Source organism: Lynx canadensis, chromosome X, assembly GCF_007474595.2.
Source record: "Lynx canadensis isolate LIC74 chromosome X, mLynCan4.pri.v2, whole genome shotgun sequence".
NCBI classification, from domain to species: domain Eukaryota; kingdom Metazoa; phylum Chordata; class Mammalia; order Carnivora; family Felidae; genus Lynx; species Lynx canadensis.
Window position 1 is genome coordinate 53917620 of NC_044321.2, and position 15272 is coordinate 53932891.

The 15272-nt window shown below is 37.9% G+C and overlaps 2 protein-coding genes across 2 annotated transcripts in view; one reads left to right on the forward strand and one right to left on the reverse strand.

Moving 5' to 3' along the window:
• Nucleotides 1–15272, reverse strand: part of OPHN1 (oligophrenin 1) — a 621295-nt gene that overhangs the window by 422750 nt on the left and 183273 nt on the right. The gene's annotated exons all lie outside the window — the stretch shown is intronic.
• Nucleotides 10883–12506, forward strand: LOC115507682 (glycine cleavage system H protein, mitochondrial-like). Its single transcript, XM_030306143.1, has 2 exons — nt 10883–10899; nt 12023–12506. The coding sequence occupies exons 1-2, from the start codon at nt 10883–10885 to the stop codon at nt 12465–12467; spliced, it is 462 nt and encodes a 153-aa protein (XP_030162003.1). The 3' UTR covers nt 12468–12506.

Here is a 15272-nt window from a genome sequence, read left to right on the forward strand (position 1 = left end):
TGCTTTTACTTTGGGTGAACAGTTTTGAATTTTATTATATAAAAGATTAATGCAGGTATAAAACTAAATCACATTTAGCTAACCTTTTGACAAATTCTCTTTATGGATTTAGTTTAAATATGGCCTTCATCAAGTGGTCTGGCCAAACTCTCCAGCCTCGCTACTCTGAATGGTTCTCAGGTCAGCAGAATCATCATCATCTAGGAGCTCGATGGAAATACACATTTCCAGGTCACAACCTAGACTTCCTGAATAAGAAACTGCATTTTAATATAATCCCTAGGGGATTCATATGCCTTTGAAAGTTTGAGGGGCACTTCTCTCAACAACTCAAGTAACCCACTGGACAATCTTCTAGGAAAGCTCAAGCTTTAGGTTATCTTTGGCTCCCTTTTCCTATTTCTTCTCTAACTCCATAGTTTCATCATTCCCCACCTTCACATCTATCAGAAACACAGGGTTATGGGAGTTTTTGCTCTCAGACTAACAGAAAGGGAGACAATGCAAACAGCACCTATCCCTTTCAATGAAAAACTATCATGGTTAAGCACAAACACAATAAAACATGTTCAGACATTTGGTGGAAACAGATTAAACTGCCTAGAATTTTATTGCCATCTTATCTGTGTCCCATTTCCAGAAGAACTTATTTTCAGTATTTAGAGCCCTGACCCTTTGAATACATGATTAGTGAGTAGGACGGGGGAAGGAGAGGGAGGGGGAGGAGGAAGTGGAGGAGGAGAAAAGTTTTACAAAAATTGGAGGCTGCAGACCAGGTTACCATGCCTTCTCAAATCTCCACATTTTGGATAGCATTTTCTATTTCAAATCTGGTCCACATAAATGTGAGAGGAGCATGCCCACCCTGCTTTCCATATTCCATCAGCAAAGAAAATACAAAACCAGCTCCATGGCTGGAAAACAATCACTTTCCTCTGCCCTCCTTAGCCAGTAGCAGAAAAGGGCAAGCCCAGAATTCTGCCATGCACTTTCTGTTTCACTCAGAAAGATTAAATAAAAATATTTATTATATTCCCTTTTCACACATACCTGGATTTCTTCATTATTTTCTTGAGACAAGCAAGGTACAGTTATTAATAATTCCTCTTTTAGAATAATCTGAACTTTTCCGAAACAACCAATACTCTAATTTTTGACATTTATATTATTTTGTAAGTAAAAGCATAGAATAAGAAAGGAGTGGCATTTATTCCCTTTTTCACTATTCGCACCAATGTCTCTTCTCCAGACTTCTGATTTTCTTTTTTTTTTTAAACATTTATTTAGTTTTGAGAGACAGATAGAGACAGAGCATGAGCAGGGGAGGAACGGAGAGAAAGGGAGACACAGAATCCGAAGCAGGCTCCAGGCTCTGGGCTGTCAGCACAGAGCCCGACGCGGGGCTCGAATTCATGAACCGCGAGATCATGACCTGAGCCAAAATCAAGTCGGACACTTAACCAACTGAGCCACCCACGCACACCAGACTTCTGGTTTTCAAAACGCTACTTTACATTTGCATAGAACTTCAAAAAGTATATGAAGAACTTTCCACACTGTCACTGACTCCTCTCCAATACCCCAATGTAGGTATTACTATGTTCACCTTATAAACAAGCAAATAAAAAATGAGACAATGCAGACAAATCACATTTGCAAATATGAACAAGCACAAATTAACAGCTCTTCATTGAAACAAAGTCTCAATATTTAGACTCTGTACTAAGAGATGTACCAGGAATGAGTCATCTATTTCAGAAAAATGAGTTGGGTAACTTTTGGACTCCAAAGAATCAATAGATAACCTAGAAATGCTTGCAGTATATGGGGCACTTATTTCTTTATTACACTAAAATTTACTGCATCACTCTAAACCATGTAAAGTCATTATTTTATCCTTCCTAATACTTCTGCATCCCTGTCCAACAAGCCATTATCTCATAATTTTTCAAGCTATCTTTGAAGGTTCTCTCTATACCACCTTCTTATTTACCTTCTATAATGTTTTTCCCTCACCTTCCCCTTAAACGTAGCTAGATAGTGTTTTTAGGCAATTGAAGCTTTCTGAATAAGGTAGAATGTAAACAGAATTAATTAGTCAGGTAGTTAATTAATGTTGTATACACACCACTTTACTTTTATCACTATTATCTGACATGGAATCATATAGAATATACCCTGATGTCTACATTACTTTGGTCTGCACAATGTCTTAGAAATTCATCTATCTGTAATTCATTATTTTTGTTGCTGAGTAGATTGCATTGTATAAATACACCATAATTCATTCATTCACCTATTTATGGATATTGTGCTGTTTACAGTTTTTCACTATTGTGAAGAAAGTTACTTTAAACACTCATGTATGAGCCTGCCTAGAACATATATTTTCATTTCTCTTTGGTAAATACATAAGAGTCCAATAAATTGGTTATATGTTTAGTTGGAAAGTGTATATTAAAATATACAAGAAGAGGTCTAACTGCTTTCCAAATTCATTGTACTATTTTGTACACCTATCAACAATATATGAGAATTTCAGTTGATCCACATATCTTCCAACATCTGGTAATTTATTTTAAAATCTTTTTATTGCAGTATAGCTGACATACAATATTATATTACTTTCAAGTGTACAACATAGTGATCCAGCAACTCTATACATGATGATATGCTCACTACAAGTACAGCTACCCTCCGTCACCATACGATGCTATTACAGTGCCACTGACTATATTCTTTATGCTGTACCTTTCATCCCCATGACTTACTCATTCCGTACCTGAAAGCCTGTACCCCTACTTCCCTTCAGTCATTTTTTTTTCATCCTCTCATTCACTTACCCTCTGGTAACCATCAGTTTGTTCTCTGTATTTGTGGTTCTGTTTCTGCTATTTTTGTATCCACATTAAGTGATATCACATGGTATTTGTGTTTCTCTCACCTATTTCATTTAGCAAAATCCTCCCTAGGTCCATCCATATTGTTACAAATGGCAAGATTTCATTCTCTTTTATGACTAATAATGCACTGTATATATATACCACATCTTTTTTATCCATTCATCTACTGATGGACACTTAAGTTTCTTCCATATCTTGGCTATTGTGAATAAACATACAAGAAAAAGCTGGTAAGTTACTTTTTTATTTTAACTATTCAAATGGATGAGTACTAGTATCTCCTTGTAGTTTTAATTTGCATTTTCCTGATGACTAATGGCATTAAGTAGTTTATCATGTACTTATTAGACATTTATAGTATCTTTTTTTCCTGAAGTGTCTGTTCAAATTCTTGCCTGTTTTATAACTGGGTTTTTGTCTTCTTATTATTGAGTTATAAGATTTCCTTATATATTCTGGACACAAGTTTTTGTTATATATATATATATATATATATATATATATATATATATATATATTTTGAGAGAGAGAGAGAGAAATAGATACCAAATATTCTCTAAATAAACTAAAGGTGTAACAATCTAAGGTTCTCTCTTCAAGATAAAATACTGAATCTTGATAATACCAGTGTACTTTGTGATACATTAAGTAAACCTAATCAAACCACTCTCTCCCCGTCTCTACTGTAGCATTGAAAAACAACAGCTTTACAACTACAGTAGCTGTGAAAAACAATAGGTTAGCAGCCACCAGAGAGGGCAGAATGGGGTGGAGTTTTACAAGGCTGTGTTCTTAGACAATTATCACTATTTGCCCATTTTGAGAGGTCCTGAAAATTCCGTTATTTTTTTTTTATTTTAAAATTTTTTTCAATGTTTATTTATTTTTGGGACAGAGAGAGACAGAGCATGAACAGGGGAGGGGCAGAGAGAGAGGGAGACACAGAATCGGAAACAGGCTCCAGGCTCTGAGCCATCAGCCCAGAGCCCGACGCGGGGCTTGAACCCACGGACCGCGAGATCGTGACCTGGCTGAAGTCGGACGCTTAACCGACTGCGCCACCCAGGCGCCCCTGAAAATTCCATTATTAAGAATAGTCTCTCTCCTTACCCAAAGCTCATTCTGTGTAAACAGTGCTGCTATTGGGGCATTTGTCAAAAACAATTACCTGAAATTTTTAAAAATTGTGGTGGCCTTAAGCAATGTAAAAGTTGGAGTTATCAAGAGGTTGATCAAAGTATTTGGTGTGATATTGTGATTTATAAGAAATATATTTTGAGGGGCACCTGGGTGGCTCAGTCGGTTAAGCATCTGACTTCAGCTCAGGTCATGATCTTGTGGTTTGTGAGTTTGAGCCCCACATCGAGCTCTGTGCTGACAGCTCAGAGACTCAAGCCTGCTTCAGATTCTGTGTCTCCCTCTCTCTCTGCCACTCCCCTGCTCACATTTTCTCTCTCTCTCTCTCAAAAATAAATATATATATATATATATGTGTGTGTGTGTGTGTGTGTGTGTGTCTGTATTTGATCATTTAGATGACAAAAATACATTTCTCATATATATTTTGTCTTTATCCACAGTTCCTGGCTGACAACTCCCAAAACACTTGGAATACTGAAGTGATGACAGCCATAAAATTGTCTTTTGTTAGGTTATTAGAATGACTTTTGGACCACACCTAAAAATGGAGACTGATTTCCAGGATAACTAACTATGTGATTAGAGCATTGGAACTTTCAACGTTTATTTATTTTTGGGACAGAGAGAGAGAGAGAGCATGAACGGGGGAGGGGCAGAGAGAGAGGGAGACACAGAATCAGAAACAGGCTCCAGGCTCTGAGTCATCAGCCCAGAGCCTGACGCGGGGCTCGAACTCACGGACCGCGAGATCGTGACCTGGCTGAAGTCGGACGTTTAACCGACTGCGCCACCCAGGCGCCCCTAGAGCATTGGAACTTTCATTCTCACTCCCCTGACCCCTGGGTCCCTCTGACCTCTGGGAGGAGAGAGGGGCTGGAGGCTGAATCAATCACCAATGGCCAATGATTTAATCAATCATCCCTAGGTATCCATAAAAACCAAAAAGGATGGGGTTCTGGAAACTTCTAGGTTAGTAAATATATGGAGGAGAAGTGGGGAGAATGGTACACTCAGACAGGGCATGGAAGCCCCACACCCTCTTGCATAATATGCTCTATACATAATTTCCATATGGCTGTTCCTATGTTATATCCTTTTATAATAAACCAATAATCTAGAAAGTAAAATATTTTAGCTCTGTGAGCCACTCTAGTAAATTAATCAAACCTAAGAAGGGCATTGTGGAAACACTGGTTTATAATCAGTTGGTCAGAAGCATTGGACTTGTGACTGATACCTGAAAGTAGTAGTGTAGTCTTGTACGACTGAACCCTTAACCTGTAGAATCTGGTTTCCAGGTATATAGTGTTGTAATTGAGTTGAATGGTAGGACATCTAGCTGATGTCCAGAGAACTGCTTGTTACTGTGGGGAAACCACTCCCAAAAATAAATTGGAATTGGGTCCAGGAACCCAAAACCCTTCATAAAAAAATTAGAGAATGACAATTTGGAGAATGATATGCACAGGGCCTTTGCAAAAGTACAAACTATTCCTAAGAATCTAGAAAGACATGTGCATTCAAAGGAATGTGTGAACACCCCAGGCTGTATCTATGTCCATTAAAGATTTAAGAAGGCCCTAATCTCTCAGTTCTATCTGAACTTGAGGCCCTGAACAAGCAGGGAGAGAATGGCAGGCAGAGTTGTAAACTGACTGGCTGAATGTTGAGGTCATACCATAACACACACCAACAAAGCCCTTCACCAAAGGCTGAGAAACTTGCTGGCTCAAGATATTTTATGGAATCCTTGTCCACTCATTAGCTGGTCACAGAGGTAACCTACAAAAGACCTCAGCAGCTTCACACAACAAAAAATACAGACTTTAATACAGAATTAGCTCAGGAAACCAATAAATAAGCAAACAACAACAGACAGAGCAAACCATGGGCAAAGAGAGATGATCTTATTTCCAGAGTTGTCACATTATATAATATTAATGTACACTTCTCAACAAGAAATGAGGAAACACACAGAGACAGGAAAAATTAGCTTATACTCAAAAAATGTAGGGGCACCTGGGTGACTCAGTTGGATAAGCCTCCAACTGTAGCTCAGGTCATGATCTCACAGTTCATGGGTTCGAGTCCTGCATGGGGCTCTGTGCTGACAGTTCAGATATTTAGAGCCTGCTTCAGATTCTGTGTCTCCCTCTTTCTCTGCCCCTCCCCAGCTCATGCTCTGTCTCTCTCTCTCAAAAATTAATAAATATTTTAAAAAATTAAAAATGTAATCACCTGAACTGTCCATGATGAAGATATTGGACTTACTAGACAAAGATTTTAAGTTCGTTATTCTTATTTCTAAATGTTTTTATTATTTATTTTTCAGAGACAGAGTGTGAGTCAGGGAGGGGCAGAGACAGAAGGAGACACAGAATTCAAAGCAGGCTCCAGACTCTGAGGTGCACAGCGCCTGATGCAGTGTTCAAACCCACAAACCATGAGATCATGACCTGAGCCGAAGTCAGACACTTAACTGACTAAGCCACCCAGGTGCCCCTTAAGTTAGTTATTCTAAATATTTCAAAGAATTAAAGGGAACCATGTCTAAGAAAACTGAATGAGAGAATAAGAACAATGTCTCATCAAATGCAGATATCAACAGAGTTGGAAAATATTTTAAAAGAACCAACTAAAAATTCTATAATTAAAAAATACAATAATAAACATGAGAAATTTACTACAGAAGCTCAATATTTGATTTAGGCAGAATCACTGAAGTTAAAGACAGGTCAATTGAGATTACAAAGTTTATGTAACAGAAAGAAAAAAGAATGAAGAAATTATCAGAGCCTCAGAGACCTAAGAGGCACCATAAACATAACAAATACAGACAATGGGAATCCTACAATAGAAGAGGAAGAAGAAGAAACAATATTGTCACACTTGATAAAAATAAAACTCATCTTCACTACCAATAAGCTCAATATAGTTAAAAGAAGATAAAATCACATATATACACCTAAAAGCATCATAGTCAAGTATTGAAAGATAAAGGGAGAGAATCTTTTAAAAAGGAAAAAAAAGACTCACCATGAACAAGGAATTCTCAGTAAGATTAACTGCTGAATTTTTCATCAGGAATCATGAAGGATCAGACAGTAAAGGGAATGCTTGGGAGGAGGGAGTGTCTAGGGGACTCAGTTGGTTAAGTGATTGAATCTTGATTTTGGGTCATGTCATGATCTTGCACTTTGAGGGATTGAGTCCTACATTGGACTCTGTGCTGACAGTGCAGAGCCTACTTGGGATTCTCTCTCTCTGCCCCTCCCCCACTTGCACATGTGCACTCTCTCTCAAAATAAACTTTTTTAAAAAATGCTTGGGGTGGATTATAAAATATTCTACATCTACCAATATTAACCTCCTAAAAAATAAAGAGGAAATTAAGATAAACAAAAACTGAATTTGTTGCTGGCAAATTTGTCCTACAATCAATCAATCAATCAATCAGTCAGTCAATCAATCAATCAATAAAGGGAGTCTACCAGGCTAAAATCAAAGAAAACTAAATCAGGAGGGTGAAAGATGGTGTCAGAGTAGGAGGACCCTGGGCTAGTCTCAACCCATGAACACAATGATACAACTATCAAATTATCCCAAATACCCAAGGAATCAACCTGAAGACTGACAGAACAGACTCCAAAACTAAAGGGAGAGAATAAGCCACATGGAAGAAGGTAGGAAGTGTAAAGACATGGCTTCAGGGAGAAAAGGATTATGGGTGCTGTAGAGGGGAGTGAGCCATGGTCACAGAGAAGGGCAAGAGACAGAGAAGCACACAGGGGGACACAGAAGAAGAACATTTCTCCAAAGCCATTGACTGGGAAAATGAGAGGGGTTGACTTTCCTGAAATCCTGCAACCAGCAAGCCTCAAAGTCTGGAGTTTTAAATGTCATCAGTTTTGGTTGAGATAGAGCTGAGAGGGAACTGCACTGCTCCTAGAGAGAAGGTAGGCAAAAAGGGGGGAGGTAGACAGCATGGAAAGGCCAATATGAATAAACTCTTGGGATACACAGTGGGGAGATTACTCATTCTTCTCTGAAAGCTTCCCTGAGAGGCAGCACTCACACAGATGCCTCTCTGGTGACAAAGGAGCTAGCTGGTCCCATTTCCCTTCCTCCCCTCAAGATAAACACAGAGTCACGTGCAGAAAGCTGCACAGGGCCAAAACAAGCTGCCTAATTTGATTACAATTCCCACACCCCTGAATGCTGTAAGGAATACCCAGCTCAGTCAAGCTTGCTTCAGTCCCAGCATGGCAGTCCCAGCATGTGTCCCCTAGAAGTCCCACACAAGCCCCTGCCCACACCACATCCCTAAAGCATGCAGTTTTAAACATCAGCAGGCTTGGCAGAAATAGAGCCCAAAGGGAACTGGGCTGCTCCTGGTGAGAAGTCAGGCAAAAAAAACACAGAGACAGACAGCATGGAAACAACAATCTGAAAACACCTGAGTCACAGAGTGGGAAGATTATGTGCTGTTCTCTGAGTGCTTCCCTAAGAGGCAGCATTCATGGTGACACTTCTCCAGGAACAAAGATGCTGGCTGGAGCCATTTCCCTCCCCTGCACCTCAGGATAAACACAGAGACACATACAGGAGGCAGCTCAGGGCCAACACAGGCTACCTAACTTGCTTACACAAAATCTCAGACCGCTGCACTCTAGCAGGACTACCCTTCTCAGTCAAGCTAGACTTAGTCCCAGCATGATGGGCCCCTTCCCCAAAAGACCAGAAGAAACCCCTGCCCACACCATGTCTCCCGACCACAGAGTTCTGCAAAGCCTCAGTTCTAGTGGAAGAAGGATCCAGTCTCTTTTCACAAGCAGACCGGACCATACCTAGTTAAACCTTGCCACATTATGGTCAAGGACCAAACAATGCCCACTGTAGGCAAGGAGATCCTCTGAAGACAATTGGCCTGAAGGATAGAGCAGTCAAAACACAGAACAGAGTGCATGAGCACATGGCAGAAACACTCCCTGAAGCTCCAGGCTCTGCACACTACATCATCTCTACTTCATAAAGCCATTATTCTCAGAAACAGGAAACAGAACAGACTTTTGTAACACAGAAAAAGACAGAGACTTAGACAAAATGTCAAAATGAAGGAATTTACTGCAAATGAAAAACAAGATAAGGCCCTGGCCAGAGATCTAAGCAAAACAGATATAAGTAACATGACTGAGAATTTAAAGCAATAATCATAAAGATACTCACTGGTCTTGAGAAATGAATGGAAGCCATCAAGGAGAATTTTACCTCAGAGAAAAAAGGTTAAAAAAGAATCAATCAGAAATGAACAATGCAGTAACTGAGATTGGAAACAGGCTTGACACAATGAACAGAAGGCTTAAAGAAGAATTATAGAACACAAAAATAGACTTAGAGAACTCAGTGACTCCATCAAATGTAATAATATTCATATTACAGGAGCCCCTGAAGAAGAAGAGAGAGAAAAGGGGCAGAAAATTTACTAGAGAAAGTAATAAGTGAAAATGTCACTAAGCTGGGGAAGGAAACAGACATCTGGATCCTGGAGGCATAAAGAACTCCCATCAAAATCAACAAAGTCAGGCCAACACCAACACATAATGTAATTAAATTGACAAAATATAGTGATGGGGAAAAAGTCTTAAAAGGCAGAAAGACAAAGTAAGTCCCTAATTTACAAGGGAGGACACATGAGGTTAGCTGCAGCTCTCTCAACAGAAACTTGGCAAGCCGGAAGGCAGTGGCATGATATATTCAATGTGCTGAGTGGAAAAAATCTGCAGCCAAGAATACTCTATCCAGCAAGGCTATCATTCAGAATAGAAAGAGAGATAAAGAGTTTCCCAGAAAACCAAAAACTAAAGGAGTCCATGACCACTAAACCCAAACTGCAAGCAATATTACAGGAAATTATTTGAGAGGAATGAATAGAATAAAAGTGACAAAGACAAAAAAGGATCAGAGAAAATCTCTAGAAACAATGAAAAACAAGTAATAAAGTAGCACTAAATACAAATCTATCAACAATTACTCTGAATGTAAATAGACTAAATGCTCCAATCAAAACACACAGGGTGTCAGAAAGGAAAAAAAAAAAAACAACTAGATCCATTTATATGAGGCATACAGGACACTCACTAGAGATCTAATGACACCAGCAGATTGAAAGTAAGGAGATGGAGAAACATTCATCATTCAAATGGACATCAAAATAAAGCCAGTGTAGCAATATATATATCGGACCAGCTAGACTTTAAACAAAGAATGCAACAAGAGAAAAAAGGGCATGATATAGTCATAAAAGGAACAATGCAACAACAAAATCTAACAACTATAGATGTTCATACACTCAAAATGGGAGTGCCCAAATATATAAAACAATTACTAATAAACATAAAGGAACCAATTGATAATAATACATAACAGTAGGGAATGTTTACACACCATTTACATCAAGAGGAAAATCATCTAAACAAAATCAACAAGGAAACTGGCTTTGAATAACAGACTGGACCAGATGGACTTAACAGATACATTAAGAATATTCCAACCTAAAACAACAAAATACACATTCTTTTCAAGTGCACATGGGACATGCTCCAAAAGAGATTACATACTAAGTCACAAATCAATACACAACAAATACAAAAAGACTGAGATCACACCATGCATTTTTTTTTATGACAATGCCATAAAACTTGAAGTCAACCACAAGAAAAATTTTGGAAAGACCACAAATACATGGAAATTAAAAGATACTAAATAGAGGATGGGTCAACCAGAAAGTCAAAGAATAAACAAACAAACAAAAAACATGGAAAGAAATGTGTGAAAACACAATGGTCCAAAACCTTTGGTATGCAGCAAAAGGGGTCCTAAGAGGGAAGCATATAGCAATACATGCCTATCTCAAGGGGCAACAAAAATTTCAAATAAACAACCTAAGATAAACCTAAAGAAACTAGAAAAACAACAATAAATGAAGCCTAAAGCTAGCAGAAGGAAAGAAGTAATGAAGATTAGAGCAGAAACAAATGATATAGAAACTAAAAAAACAATAGGAAAAAATCAATAAAACCAAGAGTAGGTTCTTTGAAAAAAACTAATAAAATTGATAAACTGCTAGCCAGACTTACCAAAAAGCAAAAAGAAAGGACCCAAATAAAATCACAAATGGGAAAGGAAAATAACAACCAACATCACAGAAATACAAACAATTGTAATAGAATATTAAAAAAAAAACTATATAGTAAATAATTGGACTACCTGGAAGAAATGGATAACTTCGTAGAAATATATAGGGGCACTTGGGTGGCTCAGTCGGTTAAGCATCCAACTTTGGCTCAGGTTAGGATCTCACGGTTTGTGGGTTTGAGACCCGAGACACGCTCTGTGCTGACAGCTCAGAGCCTGGAGCCTGCTTCGGATTCTGTGTCTCCCTCTCTCGCTGCCCCTCCCCCACTTGCGCTCTCTTTCTCTCTCCCTCAAAAATAAAGCATTAAAAAACTTAAAAAAAATTTTAACGTTATTATTGAGAGAGAGAGAGAGAGAGATAGAAAGAGAGAGAGGGAACAAGTGGGGGAGGGGCAGCGAGAGAGGGAGACACAGAATCCGAAGCAGGCTCCAGGCTCTGAGCTGTCAGCACAGAGCCCAACGCGGGGCTCAAACTCTTGAACTGCAAGATCATGACCTGAGCTGAAGTCGGACGCCTAACCGACTGAGCCACCCGGGTGCCCCTAAAAAAACTTTTTAAAGAAATATATAAAGTAGCAAAACTGAAACAAGAAATAATAGAAAACGTGAAGAAATTGAATCAGTAATGAAAAATTTCCCAACAAACGAAAGTGCAAGGGCAGCTGGCTTAACAGGCAAATTCTACCAAACATTTAAAGAAGACTTAATAAAAAGAGACTGCGACCCCGCACCTCTGGCAACATGGCGCTATGAGCGGCGTAGAGCATACAGTCTGTGGCCTGCAGCCTGCCGAGGCCCTGGGGGCTGAGGGCGGGTGCCCTCTGGATGTTTCGCATGGGCTCCGCTCTGCTGTCTGTGCGAAAATTCACAGACAAACATGAGTGGATAATAACAGAAAATGGTATTGGAACAGTGGGAATCAGCAATTTTGCACAGGAAGCTTTGGGAGATGTTGTTTACTATAGTCTGCCTGAAGTTGGGACAAAATTGAACAAGCAAGAGGAGTTTGGCGCTTTGGAAAGTGTGAAAGCTGCTAGTGAACTCTATTCTCCTCTATCGGGAGAAGTAACTGAAATTAATGAAGCTCTTGCAGAAAATCCAGGACTTGTCAACAAATCTTGTTATGAAGATGGTTGGCTGATCAAGAAAACACTCAGTAATCCTTCAGAACTGGATGAATTGATGAGTGAAGAAGCATTTGAGAAATACATAAAATCTATTGAGGAGTAAAAATGGAACCCCTAAATAAACTATTATGAAACAACTTAATCTAGCATAGTTGTTTTAAATTAGTGGTGCACAGAGGATTTAAAATGGCAACTTTTAGCAATACCAGTGCAAAAAGAAACTACTTGCAACAATGTTAATGAAAGAAAACACCCCTTAACTTTCTAATGATTGCAGATAAACACAATATGGATCTTTTTTGCAACACCCTATGATTTTTAGGCTAGGCTCCAGTTATAATATTCAGAATCCTGAAATTATCTGTGGTTAAAAATTAGTTATAAAAACTATGTAATTCAAGGATAACACTGTCATCTTAAACTTTTGGGAATTTTCACTTGCTTACATCTATCCCTGGGTTGGGATCAAAATACTTAAATGATCTGTCCATTGGAAATAAATGGCAGTGGAGAAAGGTTGTTAGTTGTATAGTGTCAGATAAAGAGCAATATTATCTTAATTTTGTAATATACTGTGCTTGTTGGTGCTATTTTTATATGGTGAAGCAACAGCCTTGCAGGAAGATAAATAGTTTAATAATAAAACATTCAACTTAAAAAAAAAACAGAGAGGGAAGCAAACCATAAGAGACCCTTAAAAAAGAGAGAGAGAGAGAGAAAACTGAGGGTTGCTGGAAGAGAGGTAGGTGGGGGGATAGACTAAATAGGTAATGGACATTAAAGTGGGCGTTTGTTGGGATGAGCACTGGGTATTATATGTAAGTGATGAATCACTGAGTTCTACTCCTGAAACCAACACTATGTTAATTAATTTGTATTTTAAAAAATAAATAAAATAAATAAGGAAGACTTAATACTTTCCTTTTCAAACTATTCCAAAAAATAGAAAAGGAAGTAAATCTTCCAAATTCATAGTAAAAAGCAGGCATAATCCTCATACAAAAATCACATAGAGATTACACAAAAAAAGGAACTCCAAGCCAATACTTCTGATGAACATGGATGCAAAAATTCTCTATAAAATAGTAGCAAATCAAATCCAACAATATATTAAAAATAATCATTAACCATAATAATGTGGGTTTCAAGGGTGGTTCAATATTCACAAATAAATCACTGTGATACATGACATTAATAAAAGAAAGGACAAGAACCATATGATTGCTTCAATAGAAGGACAAATAGCATTTGAAAAAGTACAACATTCACTCATGAAAAAGACCCTCAACAATGTAGGTTTACAAGACACATACCTCAAAATAATAAAGGCCATATAAGAAAACCACAGCTAATATTATCAATGGGGAAAAACTGAGAGCTTTTCTTCTACAGTCAAGAACTAGACAGGGATGTCCAATATCACCACTGTCACTTAAAATAGTACTGGAATTCCTAGCAAGCAGGCAATAAAAAGAAAGAAAGGGCATCAAAATAGGCAAGGAAGAAATCCAACTTTCAGTATATGTAGATATGTAGATACATATGTAGTATAGGTAGACTCAGTCAAAAACTTGCAATATCTGATACACAAATTCAATAAGGTCACAAGATACAAAATTAAAAAAAAAACCTGTTGCATTTCTATTTATCAATAATGAAGAAGCAAAAAGAGAAATTCAGGAATCAATCACATTTACAACTGCACCAAAACCATAGGATACCTAGGAATAAACCTAACCAAAGAGGTGAAGGAAGTGTAATCTGAAAACTGTCAAACACTGATGAAAGAAATTGAAGAAGATACAAATAAATGGAAAAATCATTCCATGATTATGGACTGGAAGTACAAATATTATTAAATTTTCTATACTACCCAAAGGAATGTACACATTTAATGCAATCCCTATCAAAATACCACCAGTATTTTTCACAAAGGTAGAACAAACAATCTTAAAATTTATATAGAACTACAAAAGACTCCAAATACCCAAAGTTACCTTGAAAGGAAAAGCAATGCTGGAGCCATCACAAATCTAGACTTCAAATTATATTACAAAGCTGTAGAGATCAAGACACTGTGGTACTAGCACAATAAACGACACAATGGAACATAATAGATATCTCAGAAATAAACTCCAAACTCTATGGTCAATTAATCTCCAACAAAGCAGGAATGAATATCCAATGTGAAAAAGAGAGTCCCTTCAAAAATTAATTCTGGGAAAACTGGATAGAGACATGCAAAAGAATGAAGCTGGACCACTATCTTACACCATCTACAAAAATAAATTGAAAATGGATGAAAGACCTAAATGTGAGACAGGAAACAATCAAAATCCTAGAGGAAAACACAAGCAGTAAACTATTTGACATCAACCCTAGAAAGTTCTTTCTAGATACATCTCCTGAGGCAAGGGAAACAAAAGCAAGAATAAATTATTAGAACTTCATAAAAAAAAAAAAAACAAACTTCTGCACAGTGAAGGAAACAATCAACAAAACCAAAAAGCAACCTACAGAATGAGAGAAGATACCTGCAAATAACATCTGATAAAAGGTAAGTAACCGAAATATATAAGGAACTTATAAAACTCAACATACAAAAAACTAATAATCCAATTAAAAATCTGAAGAAGACATGAACAGACATTTTTCCAAAGAAGACACACAGATAGCCAAGAGACACATGAAAAGATGCTCAACATCGTTCATCATCAGGGATAGCACATCAAAACTACAATGAGATATCACCTTATACCTGCTGGAATGACTAAAATCAACAACACAAGAAACCAGACGTGTTGATGAGAATGTGGAGAAAGGGGAACCCTCTTGCACTCTAGGTGCCAATGCAAACTGCTGCAGCCACTCTAGAAAACAGTATGGAGGTTCTTTAAGAGGTTAAAAA